The sequence below is a fragment of the Saccopteryx bilineata genome, chromosome 6 (assembly GCF_036850765.1).
Source record: "Saccopteryx bilineata isolate mSacBil1 chromosome 6, mSacBil1_pri_phased_curated, whole genome shotgun sequence".
NCBI lineage: Eukaryota > Metazoa > Chordata > Mammalia > Chiroptera > Emballonuridae > Saccopteryx > Saccopteryx bilineata.
The window spans coordinates 129,286,022-129,304,204 of NC_089495.1; the positions used below are offsets into that span (position 1 = coordinate 129,286,022).

An 18,183-nucleotide genomic window follows, 5' to 3' on the forward strand; every position below is an offset into this window, starting at 1 on the left:
GGAGCAAAGTTGGCCTGGGGGCTGAGGATGGCTCTGTGGCCTCTGCCTCAGGTGCTAGAATGGCTCTGGATGCAACAGAGCGATGCCCCAGAGGGGCAGAGCATCGCCCCCTGGTGGGCGTGCCAGGTGGATGCTGGTCGGGCACATGCGGGAGTCTGTCTGACTGCCTCCCCGTTTCCAGCTTCGGAAAAATGAAAAAAAAAATTTTTTTTTGACTAATAATATAACTGTCCTCTTTCCATTTTTCTTTCACATTTATTTGGGATATATTACTCTTTCCTATTTTCTTCATGGTCACCCTATCAAAGTTAATTTTCAGTATGTTCCCTCTTCTTGGACAATTCCAAGTACTTAGAACAGGGGTCCCCAAACTTTTTACACAGGGGGCCAGTTCACTGTCCCTCAGACTATTGGAGGGCTGGACTGTAAAATAACTATGAACAAATCCCTGCACATATCTTATTTTAAAGTAAAAAAACAAAATGGGAACAAATACAATATTTAAAATAAAGAACAAGTAAATTTAAATCAACAAACTGACCAATGGGAACTATGGGCCTGCTTTTGGCTAATGAACTGGTCAATGTCCGGTTCCATATTTGTCACTGCTAGAGGTGCCCCTTCCGGAAGTGCGGTGGGGCAGGATAAATGGCCTCAGGGGGCCGCATGCGGCTGGGCCATAGTTTGGGGACCCCTGACTTAGAACATGTTAGATCCATTTACATTTTTTGCTGTTATGTGAGTTGTTTGTTATTCACAGCATTACTGCTTTCTTTGTCCTTCATTGCTCCTGGCATCTCTCTCGAGTCATGTTGTCTGCCTGAAAGAAATGTTTAACTCATGTTCTTTTCAACTAATTCCCAACCCTCCTCATTCTGGCTCCTCTGACCAGGGAGTAGAATGAGAAATAACTAACTTGTTTACCAATCTCTCAGCTCCCCTTTGTCTGGTTATCGGGGGTTTATTCACCGACCATTCTTCAACCCCCTTACCTGGTTAATGATATCCTCATCTCTCCCTTTCACCTTGGCGTGGCCATTTAAACTAGCCAGTCGAGAGAAAATAAGATTGTACAGTCAATGTTGTACTTTAATCTGCGAATTACATAAAGACACAAAGGCGGGATAGAGAAGAAATTTTAAGAGATTTATTAATAAGCCGTCTACATATGACTTACACGGGGTATAGCTAACCCAAATCGTGCAGCCTTGATTATAGTCCTGAGGTTGGTTATATAGACATGATCACATCCTGGTTGGGGGGGAAAGGAGGGGGAGCATGATACAAAAGTCATTTACTGGCAGGGTTAAAGAAATGAAACCTAAGATTCCTGACTATTTGATATATAAAAAAAGGAAAGAGGTGGTTCCTAGAGAGGCCTCAAAGAAAAGGGACGGAGATGATCATCTTCTGTAACTTCTTCCTGCTGAGTAGGGGTGGTAAGGGGTTATAGCCTCTCTAAGGATCACTCTCAGTGAGGGGTAGAGAGATGCAGTGATGGCTGCTTGTCGGGAAGGGGTGTATTTATAGGGTTCCAGAATTTTCTGTTTTGCGAGGGCAGGTTTTAGGGTTGGTGTGTAAGGTTAGGTAGATTTTTCCAATTTTCTGATTGGCGAAGGTCTGCATGCAGTTCTGTAAGAAACTAGTGAACAAACATAAAAGGTAGGGTTCACAAATGAGAAAAATAAATAGAGTGTAATCAAGATACCCAGTTTGTGTGAAACCACTGATCCCATGTTTACGAATTTGCTGGGCTTGAGAGAGAGAGAGAGAGAGAGAGAGAGAGAGAATAAGACAGGGCAGTGTCCAGTCCCCCTGCCCCTAGACCTATTTTATAGAAATTTTTAAAGCGACAAGAAGGGGAATTACCTGTATAGCTCATTTGGTCTTTAGATTGATGGGTAGTGTACTAGGAAGTGTAAGAGGCTCATGGAGTGGGATTAGGTTGATATTTGGGGTGAGATAGATTAGGGTACAGGTTTCTGTCTAATTAGTAGGGAGACACATATAGGTGTTGGTCCCACACAATTAGAAAGCCCCTGATTGGGAGGGGCAGGGTGAGAGGTGAATAGAGAATAGGACAAGGAGTCGGGTTTGTTTCTCTGTTTCTGAGCTCCAGATGGTCAGGGTGGAGGTCATCCTAATAAGTGGGGAGAGTAGAGGATTGTTAGCTAGGGTGACTAATTAAACATTCTTCGAAAACCAGTTTTCTGACCAAATTCTTTTTTCTCTGTACAAACCTCCTACAACCTGCACAAACCTTCTACAACTTACATAAACCCTCAGCTTTCATGAACTTTCTTATCCAGAAATAAATGGCTTTCCTAACAATTTGCTTTTTGCTTTTTCCTTCAAAAATATTTCCATACCTTATACCTTCTATTATCAAAACCATACAATTTCTTTCTAATCAGAATTCTTGATTTAAAAATCTTTAACCTTTAGTGACAATTAAGTTGACTTTCTTTTTACCCTAGTTTTCCTTTTCCCAAAGTCTGATTAAAGGAGTCCTTAGTTTTTTCATATATTTACCATATGTAGACCAACCAGCTTCAGGTTTGTGGTTGGAGTAAGGCATGCCGTTTTTCTACTTTAGCAGCAGTGGGAGTTGTCAGGATCATGGTGTGTGGACCTGTCCACATGAAAGTCAGTCCTTGGGTGATGTACTGCTGGAAGTGCCTCTTGGACAGTCTTTGAACAGTTTGCTGAGGAACCTGTAAATCCTGCAAGTGCTTAGGGAAAGGGTGTTACATTTCTACACTTTGCAGTTAGAGTTTAAGTCCTAGTGACCACTGCTTCTAGCTGGAATTAGGAGCAGGTCCCAGCCTACAATAGGCATGCGGCATTGAGACAAGAGGAATAAAGAAGATACTATACATTAAATAAAGCAATAAAATCAGACTGTCAATACCCACAGTAGAGATCTTCGAGGGATAAATAAAACTCAAATATTCAGGCAAGGCATAGTAGATGGCCCTTGTGTTTACAAGAAATGAGATCAGTTTATCTGCTACTTGGAAATATAAATAAAAAGATAGACTTAACTCTAGTTTTTTTGTTTTTTTTTTCCTTCATTTTTCTGAAGCTGGAAACAGGGAGAGACAGTCAGACAGACTCCCGCATGCGCCCGACCGGGATCCACCCGGCACGCCCACCAGGGGCGACGCTCTGCCCACCAGGGGGCGATGCTCTGCCCATCCTGGGCGTCGCCATGTTGCGACCAGAGCCACTCTAGTGCCTGAGGCAGAGGCCACAGAGCCATCCCCAGCGCCCAGGCCATCTTTGCTCCAATGGAGCCTCGGCTGCGGGAGGGGAGGAGAGAGACAGAGAGGAAAGCGCGGCGGAGGGGTGGAGAAGCAAATGGGCGCTTCTCCTGTGTGCCCTGGCCGGAATCGAACCCGGGTCCTCCGCACACTAGGCCGACGCTCTACCGCTGAGCCAACCGGCCAGGGCTCTAGTAAGTTGTTTTATAAAGATTTATTCTGCCAAACAGCGAAAATCGACATAAAGTACTTGACTTGGTAAGTAATTATTATTATATACTTTAACTTGCTGTAACTCTGCTTTATAAATTTTATAAAGTAAAGTTACTTCCCTACTTTATAAATCACCATTACTGTGGAACCAGTGGGCGGTAGGTATAAAAAGGTTGACTACCCCTGGTCTAGATGCTTGTACCTTTGGAAACAGTCTGGGTGTTTACTGCCTCCTTTTAAGATTTCCTCCTTCATTTTCCTGTAGCTCTGCTAATTTATCTAGTCATTTTTTATATGTATGTATCTAACTGGGAATTTGTTAAACTTGGATCTGTGTTTTCATTTGTTCTAAGAGATTCTTAGCTGTCGTTTCTGTGTGGGATTTCTCCCAGTGGCACTTTGCTCCTACTTCCCTGGGACTCGCCCTGAGCCTGCTCTAGCAGCTACATCTGCACGTTGTCCCTTTGCTCCATCACTTCTGCTCTGCCTTCCATCTCTGCCTCGTTTGTTTGTGCAGTTCTTATTTTTGGTTTATGTACTTTTTCAGATGCTGACTTTATTTGATTTGTTTCCAAATCTCTAGGGTCCCAGGTCCTTCCCTCCAGTCACTGCCGTGCTGCACTCTCCACCACCCTGCTGTCTTCCATGGGGCTCTGTCTGGGCTGCAGTCCTCATGGGGGGGGGGGGTCCATCTGCATTTTTGGCAGTTTTCTCATTTGTCTGATTATAGGTGACAATCCTGGCAGACACTGAGGGAGGTGGTAGCTATTGGGAAGGGTCTCTGGACTGTCCATCTAGGTACTGAGAGGTGGCCACAGCCCATGAGAGGTTGGTGCACACCTCGTCACCTCTGTCTTCTGGATGCAGCCTTCCCGGTTTGTTGGATTGTTACCTTTGTCAGGACCCAGCTTGGGGTCTTGTCACTACTGGAGGCTCTGCTTCCTCTAGAGAGTTAGCACATCTTCCCAAATCCTCTGAGTGCTAGGCTCATTTTGTGGACCTGAGGGAGGCAGGCAGCAGTGGTGACCGTGGATATCTTGTTCTTCTCCTGGACAAGCCATGGGTCCAGGGAAGAGATAGCATAGTGGACTTGGTTTACATGCTGATGTGACCCAACGGGTCTGCTGGCCAGTCAGACATGGGTAAGGGGGAGTGAGGCAACTGAGGTGACAGAGGCTCCTTGACCCACAGCTGGAGGAAGGGTATAGTTGTTCTCTGGAGCTGCAAAGCTGGACGGAGCAGGTGTGGACCTGAGGTGTCTGGAAGCCCAGATAAAAGAAGGTCATAGCCAGTTCCGGCTGCCATTCAAAAGTACACAGCAGTTACCCCTCACAGTTCTGATGGCTGGACGTCCAAGATCAGGGGCCGGCCAGTGCAGATCCTGGTTGTGGGTGATGGGTCCCTGCTATGTCGAGTTTCTCTTATCAGGGCATTCCTCCCACTGTGGGGTCCTCCCAAGACTGCACCTCCTCAATCCCAACAGTGGAGTTAGGACTCCAGCACATGGATGCAGGGGGCACAAACAGTTCAGAGTGGAGGTGCTTGATTTGAGTTGCTTATTGGATCCCATCCTGAGGAGACAGATTTTCAAGACTGGAGCTCAGTGGCAAGTCCTGAGCATGGGTGATATGTGAGCCCATGAAGTGACCAGAGGATGGGGGGATAGACTAAGAACGGCCTCATTGTTAGGAGGACAGGGAGCAGAGGTGACAGTGGTGCCACGAGGAAGTGGTCCCAGTTGGAAGAGTCTATTACAGGGCAGCCATCTATCATATGTGCCAAACAGCCACAGGGGCAGAGGATAGGAGTAACCGTTGAGTTCTCAGCAACGTGATGGTCACTTGGACCCTGACAAGTGAGTCAATGAGCTATGAGGAGAAGCTGGAAGGAGTTAGGTTCAGGGCAGGGTGGGGGCTGGAGACACAGGGACAGCTCTGAGTGACAGTGAGGACCTGGAGGGGGCGGATGGCAGTGAGGAAGGCCTGGTGGGTGGACGGTGATGACAGTGGGGGGAGAGGGGCTGAGGTCCACAATATCTCACAGGACAGGAGGGTCTCCCTGGGGCTTTTCTCAGTCAAGGAGCTGCTGTCACAGGCCCTGAAATGGCATTTGCCGCCTGACCATATCCAAGGTTGCCTGGGCCAGCCTCTAGTCCGTGTGTGGGGAGGTGGGAGCACAGACCACTGGGGCTGACATGCCTCAGCCCATGTTGTGTCCAGAACTGCCCCTGGCATGGCACCACAGAGGAGCTTGTCCATCTCACAGGGACCCTGGCCTGACGTCCTCAGTCTGACTGATCACTTGGCTTGGTGTGCAGAGCTGGGGGACCCGTGCGCCTCCCTCCAGTTATGCCTTGATCCTCCTGCTCCCTGAGTGTGCCCTGCCCGTCCTCTGATTCTGGAGGAGCCTGGCTGGGTCACAACACACACTGGGCCAAGCGCTTGCAGCTGCCTGATGGGGACTTACCATGTCTGCCTGCCCTCCGGTTGACGGCTGTGAGGATGGGGGTGGGATGAGGCTGCCAGACACATGGGGCAAACAGTGTCTATCCCCTGCTGCACCTGTAGAGGAACCAGTTAAGGTAACTGGGTGTGGCGTCCTCTGAGGATGGGGCCCTCTGGTTGTGAGCTGCCACACCGCACAGCACAGGTAGCTCGCTGGCAGCTCATGTCCGGCACTCTATGCTTTCCTGCAGCCATCCCTTCTGTGTGAAGCTGCTCGCTCTCTGTAAGGCAGAAATCAGCAAGTCCAAGGATGTCCAGAAACTGCGGTCCAGCATTGCTGTGTGAGTCCCAAGTACCTGTTGATACAGGCTGGCTGGGGGTGGGGATGGTGAGAGGAGGAGGCAGGAAGCAGTCATTGTGGCCTTGAGACCATGTGAGGTCCTGAGAACAAGAGCGAAGCCATCACAGTGTCCCCAGCCCTGACCACATGCAGCCTTGGCCTGAGGGAAGGCGGGTGTCCTGACACTCTGGAGAGCTTGACAGAATTGGATACGTGGTCTGGATGCCTCATCTGCAGAGTGATCGTGAATGCTGAACCAGGGCACCACCCTGAGACCTGAGGTCTCCACAGCTCTGGTGACGAGGTCCTCTCACCTGTGTGCTGCCCCTTCAGGTTCTGTGGGATGGCACAGTTCCCCGGCAGTGTAAGGAGGAAGGTCTTGCTGCAGCTGCTGCTCCTTCTCTGCCACCCATTCCCTGTGGTGAGTGTATGCTCCTCCTTGACTGCTGTGGACAGCAGCCCACCCTTGGGTTTTACCATGGTAACATGGGGTGGGTTCTGTACACTGGGACTGGGGTTCACTGGTGCTTGGGCGAACAGCCAGAGTGGACCGGGATCTGGGTGTGGGTGTGGCCTTTCTCTGCCTCTTGGGACACAGCCAGGGCACCAGTGTGTGTGTGGGGGGTGTTCTCTGCTATGTGGACATTTGGGTCTGGAGAGAGCAGTAAATGCAGTGTGACTTTTTACATGCCTTCCTGGGGGCGAGGGTGTTGCTCACATTCTGCCCTGTGCTGTCCACCCTGTAAGGGCTCTGGGCAGGGGCTCAGTGGCAAGTCCTGTAAGACCTCCAGCAGAATTGGTTCAAACCACACCTGAGTGATGCTTTCACCCGGAACTGCCCACTACAGGGTCAGGCTTCCTAGAAATTCTTCCCTTTCACTGAAAAACAAAATGCTCTTCAGGCAGTCCAAATGTGACATTTTTCCTAAAGGTAAAAGTAGCCCTCACCTTAAAGCAACCCCCCATCAGAAATGCAGGTTCTCAGACTACCTGACCTGTTGACTTAGCAACTTAGGGGATTGGAGCCTACCTGCTCCATGAAAGATGTTACCACCAGGGGACAGTTAGGAAAGAGACAGGTGAGATTGTGTCCTTGATCAGGGGCAGGTTTTTAATGAGGTGTTTCAGTAGGCACAGTGTCCTGGCCTGTTAGAAGGCATCTGGTTCCTTCCTGATGAGGCTGCTGGAGAAACTGTAGGGGAACCAGGTGGCCTCATCCTGTCCCGGGGACACACGTGGTCGTGGCCAGGTCTCCTGAGATAGGATCCAAGGTCAGCATATCTTTCAGGTTGCAGTCAGACTCTGGGTGTCATCTCTACTTTGTGTGTCTTGGTCCCCCTCCCACTAATGCGCCCTGTCCTGTCCAGATCCGCAAGACCACAGCCAGCCAGGTGTACGAGATGGTGCTCACCTATAGTGACGTGGTGGGCGCGGACGTTCTGGAAGAGGTCATGGCTGTGCTCAGTGGCACGGCCTGGTGAGTGTGGGCCCCTCCCGTTCTCTGGGACACGTGCACATCGCAGTGAGCAGGGATTAACCTCCCTCCCAGTCCCCACAGTCTTTCCCCAAAACTCTGAAGTGAACAGGAAAAGCAAATCTCCTAGCCCTCGATGGCCTTTGCTTTAGATTTTTGAGGTGGTGGTGGTTGTTGTAATGGAATCTTCTCACTCCTTGTTCGTGTTTCTGAAACTCAGGCTCTCTCCCTTGCACCACAGAGGGGCTGGGAGGACTGCACACAGGGAGTGGGGATGGGGTGGCTTATGGGGAATATTTTCAAAGTGAAACGATTTTTCTCCCAAATGCAGTTTTGGTAATACAAAAAAAGATGGGCTAAGCTTTTATTTCTCTGTGGGCTTTTTCATGAACTAATCATGTCACAGGCTCTGGGCGCTGATGGGAACTGGTACGCCCATGTCTCCTATACTGGGTGTAGGTCACTCTGGGGATTGGCAGTCCAGCCCAAGCTGCATTGTCAGAAGCACAGTGGAGTGTGCAGTGCAGGAGGCAGCTCATCCTTACATGAGGATGTACTGTGTGTTCATCTTGCATCACTGTAGAAGGGTCTGCTGTACCTGGACTCGCCTTAGAGCAGCGGTATTTTCTGATGGCTTTAGGTGACCCCTGTGTTTCGGTCGTTTGACCCCCGCCGGGGTCGCGATCCACAGGTTGAGAACCGCTGCCTTAGAGGGAGGGGGGTCCATGGGCATCTGCTCGGTCTTGGTGGGAAAGGCCACACACAGATATGTTAAATCAGAAATGACAGAGGAAACAGGAAGGACAGGGTTTCCTTTCTTTCCTCAAATACCTGGTTCCCTCCCATGTGTGGCAGGGCCATTAGCTTCTCATGGGTCCCTCGAGGGTTGGGTATCAAAGTTTATTTTAGGCACAATCTCCTGCTATCTATCTGTTGGCTTCTTGACTCTTGATGATTCTGGCAGCAGGCTTGAAGGATGGTGGCCAGAAGTAGGAAAGATGCAGCCAGATGTGTGGGTTCAACACGCATAGTGTGGTAGCAGATGCGTGAGCGAGGAGTCTTACTTCCAGGCACTGCACACACTGGCCTGTGCACTCACACATGCACATGCTCACACACCTGCATACATACTCACGCAGTAGCATACACTCCCATGCCCCAACAAGCTAACCTCTTTCCTCACCCTGTGTGGAGGTGTGACTGAAGCTTGGAGAGGTCAGGCAACAGTCTGTTTGGGCACCGATGACCAAGGCCTTTGTGTTGATCACAATCCAACAGTACCTGGGTCTGTTAGGGGCAGCACATTCTGCTACAGACATGTATAGTATGTTCACATGCGTTTCCCTCAAAACAGTGATGTTCCCACAGGCCTGAGCTTTCTACAGGGGTTGCCAGCTTCCCTGCTTGGACATGATGTGCCACTGTGGCCTAGAAGGACAGAAAGGTCTTCTCGTTTTAGAGCTTCATCAAGGTTTTCTATGGAGACATTTAATCTAGTGAACATCTTTGTAGAGCCTCACAAACATGCTTCAGAACAAAAATGTGGTCTCAGGAGATGTGGGTGTCTCTTCTCTGTCATCAGCTGGGACCATGACCTGAACCCGTGCTCAGATCCTTCTAAACATCTTTGGAGAGAGTGGCAGTCTGCTGCACTGATAACTCATTTTTCTATTGTGTTGTCAAAGTTGTAACAATGCTGAGGGGCAGGTTCTAAGTCAGATTCTAAATATTCAACTTGAGAAAGGGCAGGTAAGAGACTAGTGGCCCAAAACCACCAGCATCCAGGGTGTCTCTGGCTCCTCCTTGACCCTTTCTGCCTCTTCCTCTCAGTGTTGTGCAGAGGGGGGCTCGCTCTTTTCCTATCATTTAATTCCTTTCTATCAAAATTCCAGAGGATTTTAGAAGAACTTAAAGTATTTCTCTATAGTTGTGAAGTTTTCTTATTTGTTTTTAAAACTTTTCCATTGGTTTAAGAGTGCAAGAAAGCAGGAAAGAGAGGTATCAATTCATTCTACTTAGTCGTTCCATTTAGTTGTGCACTCATTGGTTGCTTCTCGTATGTGCCCTGACCATGGGTCAAACCCGTACCCCCACAATCTTTGGCATACCCGGTCAGTGCATTATCCACTTAGCCACCTGGCCAGGGTAATTTTTATCTTTAATGAATAAAATTTTTATCTTTAAAGTCAAGTAAAACTTTAAACAAGCCCATGTGATAAAATCTGTGCCTCTCTGCCCCTCCCCTGTGCCCCCGCCAGGCAGCCCTCTTCCTTTGCCTGCTTCCTCCCTGCGTTGGGGGGCTGAGTCCTCTTGCAGTTTCCTGAGGAAAGGGTTCGGGAGCAGAGCCTTTGCCGATTCCTGTCTGAGCAAGGGGCCTGGGGCGTGGGTTATGGGGTGGTTGTCATTCCCTGATCTACTCGTCTGCGACGTCTTGAGGTTTCTGTACACTCATAAGAAGTGTACTGAGAGTTTAAAGTTTGTGGCAGGTCTGACTACAAGCAGTAGGCCTTCCTTGTGGCTGAAGCCCATCTGCCCTCTCCTCCTCAGGGACGCAGAGCTCCCACTCGTGAGAGGCCAGCGGAACCGTCTGTGTGACCTCCTTGGAGTACCCAGACCTCATCTGGTCCCCAAGGTAAGCACATGTCCCCTCAGCCTACACCACAGACTCCTGGGGCCCTTTCTACACTAAGCCTTCAAGCTCCAAGGAACAACTGTCCTGAGTCCAGAGTCCAGAACATTCTGGGTCCACATGGCTTTGGTACCTTTGTGGGATACAGCAGCACCCTCAGGACTGTTGGATGGGAGCAGAGCTGAGGCCAGTGCCTGAGCTCTACACCAGGCTCCTCCTGCTTGACCAGTGGGTGTGTCATCCCCACCCGTGAGGCAGGCCCATGCCCGTGGCCAGCCCCTTAAACGACAGCTGAAGAGCTGTAGTGCACAGGCGAGTGCTGAACACTGGGAGAGCATGGGTGTTCTGCTCCAGTCGCCGAGCCTGGGGGTGTCCTGTGGAGCATTTGTACCCAGAACAGGCCCTCTGCAGGTTGGGTGGCCGTCCAGTCTCTCTGGCCCTCAGAAGAGCTGGCATTGACCAAGCTCTTTCCAGGTGTAGCCTTCCCTTATGTAGGGAAGAGCCTGGTCTCTGCTTCTGTGTTTCCATCATCACCACCTCCCGTGACTCTGTCACCCCCCAGGGTCTCCAGGGCCTGCTGCTGTCTACTGAGGCTGCCACTGTCCATGTTCTTGCAGGTCCTGTGTGGCTGTGGGGAGATTTGACTATTGTGTGTGCACCTGGCAGAAAATCATGCTCAGTGTCTTTTTAGCTTGTCAGTCAGTGGTGCTAACATGGGATGGTTGGGATTCAGCTGGGATTCAGTCCTCTGCCCACCCCATTCCTCATCCGTGCCCTTGCCTGTTGCTTCTTTGGACTTAAACCCTAGCTCTGGAGAGAACTCTTTGAGCTTTACATTGAGGAAGACTATCCATGCAGACACAGGTGCTGGTCATGCCCAGTGTGGTTCCAAGGTCTCTGCATACCTGTATAACCAATACCCACGTCAACAGTAGAGCTGCCCCATGGCCAGGCCTCACCAGCCTGATGTGCACCTTGGAGCTGCGGGAGTACACATTCACATGTAGGGAGGGTCCCGGAGCAGACAGTTTGCTGTTGGAAGTGCTGACAAGCAGATTCCAGAGTGACTGCTGATCTGTTAGCGGCTGCTTAGGGGCTGCAGTGGCTGTTTGGGTGGTGGTCTGGCTTGCGTTATCCTGGGTAAGGCTGATCATTGGCCCTTTGGACATTGTCTTTCATGGCCTGTTCAGATCTTTTCATGTCTCCTCTGGATTGCCAGTCTTATACTTTATTTGTAGGGGTTCTTTTTTCTGGATACTGCAGATATCTCCTCCTCTAGGGGTTGCCTTCTTGTCCTTAGATTCACTTACCATGCTGTCCCTCTTTTGTTTTATGGATCCTGTGTAAGATACCTTTACTCTAACATTATGTGTATAGTCTAATATTCTGCCTCTTACATTTAGATTCACACTCTGTCTAGTATTGGGTTCTGCATGTGGTACGAGGGGGAGAGGTCAGTAGATGTTTTTCTCCATTCCATTCTGGCTACAGTGCATCATTCATTGTCCTCAGTCAGAGCCTACATGTGTGGCTTTCCCTGGATTCTCTGCTCTCCATGGATTTTTTGGTCCATCAGTAAACCAGCACCACGCTCTCACATAGCTGTAGGCCTTCCAAGATAACAGATGTGGGTCCTGGGTCTTGTGTTAGATCACAGTAACTCAGTTTTCTGTCCTCCAGTTCTGTGTTCAAGATTGTCTTGACTCCAATTGACTTGCCAGTTTGCACAATAAAACCTGGCAGTTTGGCTGAGGTTGCTGGGAGCCTATAGTTTGATTTGGTGAGAACTGACGTCTGAGACTGAGTCTTTTGACCATATTTAGGCACTCTCAGTGTTCTATAGTTTTTGGAGTAGAGCTGTTACATGCCTTTTTGTAGTTGTTTTAGAGAGTTCTTCGCTATTTTCTTTTTCCATTTTTTTTCTCTTTGCATTTCAATTTGAGAGGCAACAATATCCCTTCCTGAAGTCCTGCAGTCTGAAGGAGGGGTGGTGCTAGGTGAGGGTCTCTGGGATGCCTCACCTTCCCGAGAGCCTGTCTCAGAGCAGGTGGCTAGGCCCGGGGACATTCCTGACCTGCCTTCTGCTCAGCCCGTTCTTTCCTCATTATCCTGTGAGACTTCCCTGTGCGTGTGTCCTGTCAGTCTGCTCTCCCTTGGGCACCTGTTGTTTCCTTGCCTACCCTCCTGGTGCTGTACTCGTGTCTGCTGTGTTAGCCCTTCTCTTGTGGCCCCTGCAGAAACCCCCCGCCCCAGGTGCAGGGCAGGTGCTGATCTGGTCAACCCCAGATCACACTGGGGCGGGGGATGGAGATGGCAGGCTGAACATTGTGACGCTCCTATCTCCTTATTTATAGGCCAGCTGCAACATCAGCTTCACAAGTAAATGGGCTTTTACATTTTTATTAGGAAAATTCTGCACACTGGTGGGTGAAGTCAGGGAAAACAGTATAGGAACCTCCCCATCTGTTACCCAGAGATGGTGGCTAAAGGGCTCCTGGGACACCCAGGGATGGGCAGAAGAGCAGTTTCCTGCAGGAAATAGGGCCAGAAAAGGCGGGAAGATGCACTGACTGCCTGACCCTGTCCTGTGTCCTTTGCAGCATGTTTCCCGCTGAGTCCAGTACTGGCAGCTGAGCCCTTGTGCGCATCTAGTGGGGAGCAGCCAGATGTTGGCCAGCACAGAACACCTGGCTGTAGTGCCTTGGCCATCAGCAGGTACATTTGCTGAGGACTTGGAGTTTGTCAGCTTGGAGGTGGCTTTTTCTTACACACGTCCTGTACTCTGATGACCTGGGGTGTCTATGCTTTTGTCTTTACTTAAAAATGAGCCCAAGCCTTAATAAAATCATGTGCTGAACAGTCTATGTATGTTTGTGTCTGACACTGTTGAGAGCAAGGGTAAGTCATGGAGCCAGCTGACCTGGGGACAGAGCAGGGAACAACCTAATGGGGGCAGTAAACTGGTGGCTTGAGGGGATCATAGGCTCCCTCCTGTTCTGCCTGCCCACTTGGAGAGGGTGGCTCTGGGTAGGGACCAGGCCTGGAACAGGCTACTGCAGCCTCCTGTGTGCTAAAGCCAAGACAGTGTCCACCACAGGTCTTGCTTAGCTGGTGAGTCGCTCTGTGAGATGCTACAAGGGTCAGAGACACTGCTGAGCCTTGGTGGTACCTCTTCCTGTTCCATCTGGCAGGGTGGGGTGGCTACCTCCCCCCCACACCCTGTTCTAGCAGCCAGGAAAAGCCATCACTGTGTTTTTAGATTCCTGCCTACGACCAGCTCCAGCCATTCCGGGGGGACCAGTGATGATAGCTCCAGACCCTCTGACAGAGAGAGGCATGTGGCTGGCAGCCTTACAGCTCTCTGCTTCAAGGGGATAAACTGAACTCAGCATGTGTCCTATGATATCCTTTGGTGAAATGTGGGAAGTGCCGTGGTGCACGTGTGTTTTTGGAAAAGTTGTGCCTTTTTCATATTTGTCCAGTGTGAGCTCACCCTGAACATCTGAAAAGCCAGTAAGGCTGCCATGTGTAAAAGGTTTGCCACCTAAGTGCTGAGAGCTCTGAGGGGTGAGGACTGTCTCTGGGGATTTCAGGCAGCTCAGGTTCCCACTACCCCCAGCCCCTCCCATCTCACTGTCACAGGTTAAAGTCTGGATGCAGGAGAGATGGAGCAGATAGTGCAGAATGCAGGAGCTCTCGCCCACCTCTGAGGAGAGGGTGTCGGATGTGCTGTCTTTGGGGTCACATGCCCAGGACTGTGACTGTACCTGGGCCAGCAACATTCTGCCCTTGTGGGACATGTGTGACAGCAAGTGTATGGGGTGGAGGCTGTGGTGGGCACTGGTGTGACGCTACCATGACACTGCCATGCATGTCACTGCTGCTGCCTCCATTAGTTGATTTTTTTCTTGCTTGGGCTAAGCCATAGGGCTTGCTGGAAACATTTACTGTCCACATGTTTGGCCTGGTGGCAGATGATCTTTAACTTCCTGAAAGAGAAAGCATTTATTACATTTATGTGAGATTTTTTTAACTTTGTAGATTAAGATGAACTTTTATTTCATTCAAGCCTTAAAACATGCCTCCCTCTTGAAAATTAGTAGAGTTCTCTATTTTAGATGAAAGCCTAGCCAGAAGGTGCATTCACTGACAGGGGCCACTTGGTGAGAGGTCCTAGATCACCAGCCTCAGATCATGCTGGTGATCCCACCCTCCTATTCACCAGATTTGAGGGCACACAGCAGATGTGGCGAAGGGAGACAGTGCCTGCAGATATGACAAGATATCTTCTGGGGGCCACCTCTCTTGTGGATGAACTTCAGCAAAAAAAAGGATCCGAGTGGAAGGGGTCTCAGATGCAAGGAGGAATATGAGTAGAGAAAACAATAAGTAATGACTAAAACAAAAAGCATGTAGGATTTTTAATTTTTATTTTGTGACAGACAGAGGGACAGATAGGGGCAGACAGGAAGGGAGAGAGATGAGAAGCATCAATTCTTTGTTGTTCATTGATTGCTTTCTCATATGTGCCTTGATGGGTGCAGCAGAGCGACTGACCTCTTGCTCAAGCCAGCGACCTTCGGCTCAAGCCAGTGACAATGGGGTCACGTCTTTGGTCCTACACTCAAGCCAATGACCTTGGGGTTTTGAACCTGGGTCTTCCGCATCCCGGTTCGAAGCTCTATCCACTGTACCACTGCCTGGTCAGACTATGTAGGATTTTTTAAATGGACAACAGTGGAGCATGAGTATACAGTGTAAAAACAAAGTGGAGTGCCGTGGCCACAGCACCTGCCCTCTGGCCTCAGACCAACACTTAATACGCTGAGACTCTGTCTGCAGTGGCTCGGTCAGGAGTTAATAAGTTAGCACTGGAAACTGCAACCCAGTTGGGAGCTCCACCACAAGCCCTCACCCCAGTACTGCCTTGTTGTGCCTGGGAAGTGCTGGTGCAGTGTGCCCCCCAGCCATAAGGAGACCTTCACTAACCTGGCAGAAAGCCATCAGTGAAACAGGGAAAAGCTCTTTCAGATTTGTTTTCCTGTCCTAGGTTGGGCCTTTGGGGTCCCGGAGCTCAGGGGCTAAATGCAGACAATGCCAAACCAGGTATAAATCAGAAGTGCCCAATGCCTGCAGCAGCCAGTCTAGGAAACCAGCCAGCCTGAAGTGCCCAAGACGTGATAACTGCCAGCTTCCTTAATTCTTGCCCCATTTCCAACTGAGGACCAACTAGAAAAAGCCAGATATGCTTCCCTAACCGCCCTGGCCCCATCATAGGTCCCTCTGCTGCCTGACTCCCTACCACATAAGCTCTGCACACACAATTCTGCTCTCATCCCACACATCTACTGAAGCCAGGTGCCATAACTGCAACCTTGGGTGTTCACTGACAACAGATGAGCTCGTGTCCACCCAGCCTGAGACCAGACGGCAGTGCAGACAGTGCAGGCGTCCAGGACTGAACCAACCAGCGCTGCTACCATCACTCTGCGCAGTGACAGTTCTAAGAGGATGTGGTGCGCCCCAAAGCCCTCTGGATAACAGATACAGAGGCTCTGTGCCGTGTCTTGGTCTGTGGTGTATGTACATGAGTGTGTACACATGTCAGATGCACAATGAAAGTGTAGATCACACCCCACTAAGAATACACAACACCAGCCCCTCACACACAGTATTCACCATGCATCAGCCACTACTTCTCACCTGGGTTCCCACATGGGGACACAGGGCTGTCCTTCCGACTTGCCCTCGCATGACTGCCCAGGTCTGTCAGCTGAAGTGGAGGAAGTTGCGGCCCTCCTGTAGGTGCAGCGACCTCAGATTGTCCTCAAATGCACCTCCTGTAAGGTCCTATGAGAGCAACAGATCTGGCTTGATCCTGGCCTCCCGCAGCCTGCAGAGTCCCCACAGAGCCTCCCACTGGGGCTTGTGGTTTCCTGTCGCCACCTGTTAGGAGGGGCCAGAACTGGAAACTGCAAGCAGTTGGCCACAGTAGCTACTGGGAGATAGGGGTTTTATGAGGTGCCCTACCCATCCTTGTTCAGCCCCTTCCGGAAGAAGGCAGCTGACCCCCACTACAGGGACTTGGGGAAGGAAGCAGAATTTATAGACAGTTCCTTTTCACCCCTGTGTCAGGGAAGACCCAGTTTCCCTCCTCCGGACTGATCCTGGATATCCCCTCCCCTCTGCAGGGGCCACAAGCAGGTTATCCCTAGGGACAGAAACTGCCACTCTACACTGCTGATGGACCCCTCCCTTCCTCCCCTCCCACTCTACCTGCTGTGCCTTCAGTGGAAAGAGAGTTATGATCCTGTGAGGAGGGTCGGGGTACAGGAGGCAGGCTCTGTCCAGACCTTACATGTGATCCTACAAGGTCCCTGAGGTGACCTCAGGGTAGGCGCAGGACTTGGTGGGCAGGTCCCTAAATGCTTTAGTTTCATCTGTGCATCGGTTCTGGCTTTGGCCAGGCCACCTAACCCCAACCCTAGGCCCCGGCCCTGACTTCTACACCCTAGCCTTCCTGCAGCCGTGGGCTCCCAGCTCCCAGCCCCAACCCTCATCCCATGCTCCTACTGCCTCAATAACACAGCTCCCAAAGACACAACCAGCATACTGTAGAGTCCTTGGCCTTGGGCAGCATGTGGGAGGGGCCAGTGTTGCTTAGCTACCATGTTTGTTCCTCTCGGGTGTCATCTGTCCGGCCCAATGCAGAGAGTCTTCTTGGCTCTGCACACCCTGGGCCATCACTGCTCCTACTGCTGTTTCTACTGGTTGTTGCTACAAGTATTTAAAACTACATCTGAAATTTCCAGATTCTGTCCTCTAGCTGCTGTCCATTCTCAAACCCCTTTTTCTCTTCCTATTTTCTCTTTGTTCCCGAGATTTCAAAGGAAACACCACTGCTGAGATCAGCCTGGAGTTTGGCCCAGAGATTGTTGACAAAGGCCCACAGCTCTGGGCTTACAGAGGGGCCCAATGGGAAGGAAGGCCTGTCCCAGACCTAGAAGGGTCTCCTTAACAAGATAGCATTACAGTTAGATGCTTCTATAAATTGGCATAGCCCATTCAGAGAATAAAAAAGCCAGACAAATCAACAAAGGATTATAACCCAGCAGGTATGGGTAACTTCTACAGCTGTCAGAGGCATACAATCCCATAGATAAATGGGAGAGACCTGTTTAGAAATGTCACAAAAGGGGAAATCCACATGCCCAGTAGATATAGGAAGGTGCTCTGCTTTATCGTTAATGAGGCCTGCATCTTAACACTAAACCACAGAGTGCCACACCCCCCACCCCCGACTGGGTAACTGGCTCCAGTGTAGTCGATGAGCCTCTGGCCTGGGATCCCATCCTGCCTCTGGATTCCCTCTGGCCTGGCCACTTTGGGGCATCATCTAGTGAAGTAGAAGATATGGCCACCCCACGACCTACACTTCTACTTCCAGGACTTGACCTGGAGAAATGGCAGGTGAGCATCATTATCTTCAGAGCAAAGGCCCTGGAAACCAGCTCCCAAAGGCTGAGCCAATGAGACGTTTACCAGCTGAATGCTGAAACACCAACCAGAATGGACAGTGGAGAGACCAGCCCCCAGAGGATATACAAAAGTGGATTTCATTCACATGAGCTACAAAACCAGGCAAAATGAAACCGTATGGTGTGGGGGTGCAGTCATTCGTCCATGGCCCTGTGAGGACTAGTGAAGAAATTTCTTGTAGGGACAGCACTGGAGCATTGCTGTGCCTGGGGTGGGTTTGTTGACCCAGATACCGCAGCTCCTGTGAGGCCATTTTATACATCCAGTTTGCGGTGATATGT

At 50.3% G+C, this 18,183-nt stretch overlaps 2 protein-coding genes across 7 annotated transcripts in view; one reads left to right on the forward strand and one right to left on the reverse strand.

Annotated features, from left to right (window-relative positions):
* The window catches only part of TBCD (tubulin folding cofactor D), a 202,336-nt gene extending 189,109 nt beyond the window's left edge, over positions 1-13,227 (forward strand). For all 4 annotated transcript variants that reach the window (XM_066236166.1, XM_066236169.1, XM_066236167.1 and 1 more), the window contains 5 exons: positions 6,172-6,261; positions 6,594-6,681; positions 7,628-7,737; positions 10,282-10,366; positions 12,964-13,227. In XM_066236166.1, the coding sequence (XP_066092263.1) occupies positions 6,172-6,261; positions 6,594-6,681; positions 7,628-7,737; positions 10,282-10,366; positions 12,964-12,978 (388 nt within the window). In that variant the 3' untranslated portion in view covers positions 12,979-13,227. The remainder of the gene's footprint in view (positions 1-6,171; positions 6,262-6,593; positions 6,682-7,627; positions 7,738-10,281; positions 10,367-12,963) is intronic.
* A 145-nt stretch (positions 13,228-13,372) lies between these two features.
* B3GNTL1 (UDP-GlcNAc:betaGal beta-1,3-N-acetylglucosaminyltransferase like 1) overlaps positions 13,373-18,183 on the reverse strand; it is a 61,905-nt gene continuing 57,094 nt past the window's right edge. For all 3 annotated transcript variants that reach the window (XM_066236174.1, XM_066236175.1, XM_066236173.1), the window contains 2 exons: positions 16,067-16,213; positions 13,373-14,352 (listed from right to left, as the gene is read on the reverse strand). In XM_066236174.1, coding sequence (XP_066092271.1) covers positions 16,133-16,213 — 81 coding nt within the window. In that variant the 3' untranslated portion in view covers positions 13,373-14,352; positions 16,067-16,132. The remainder of the gene's footprint in view (positions 14,353-16,066; positions 16,214-18,183) is intronic.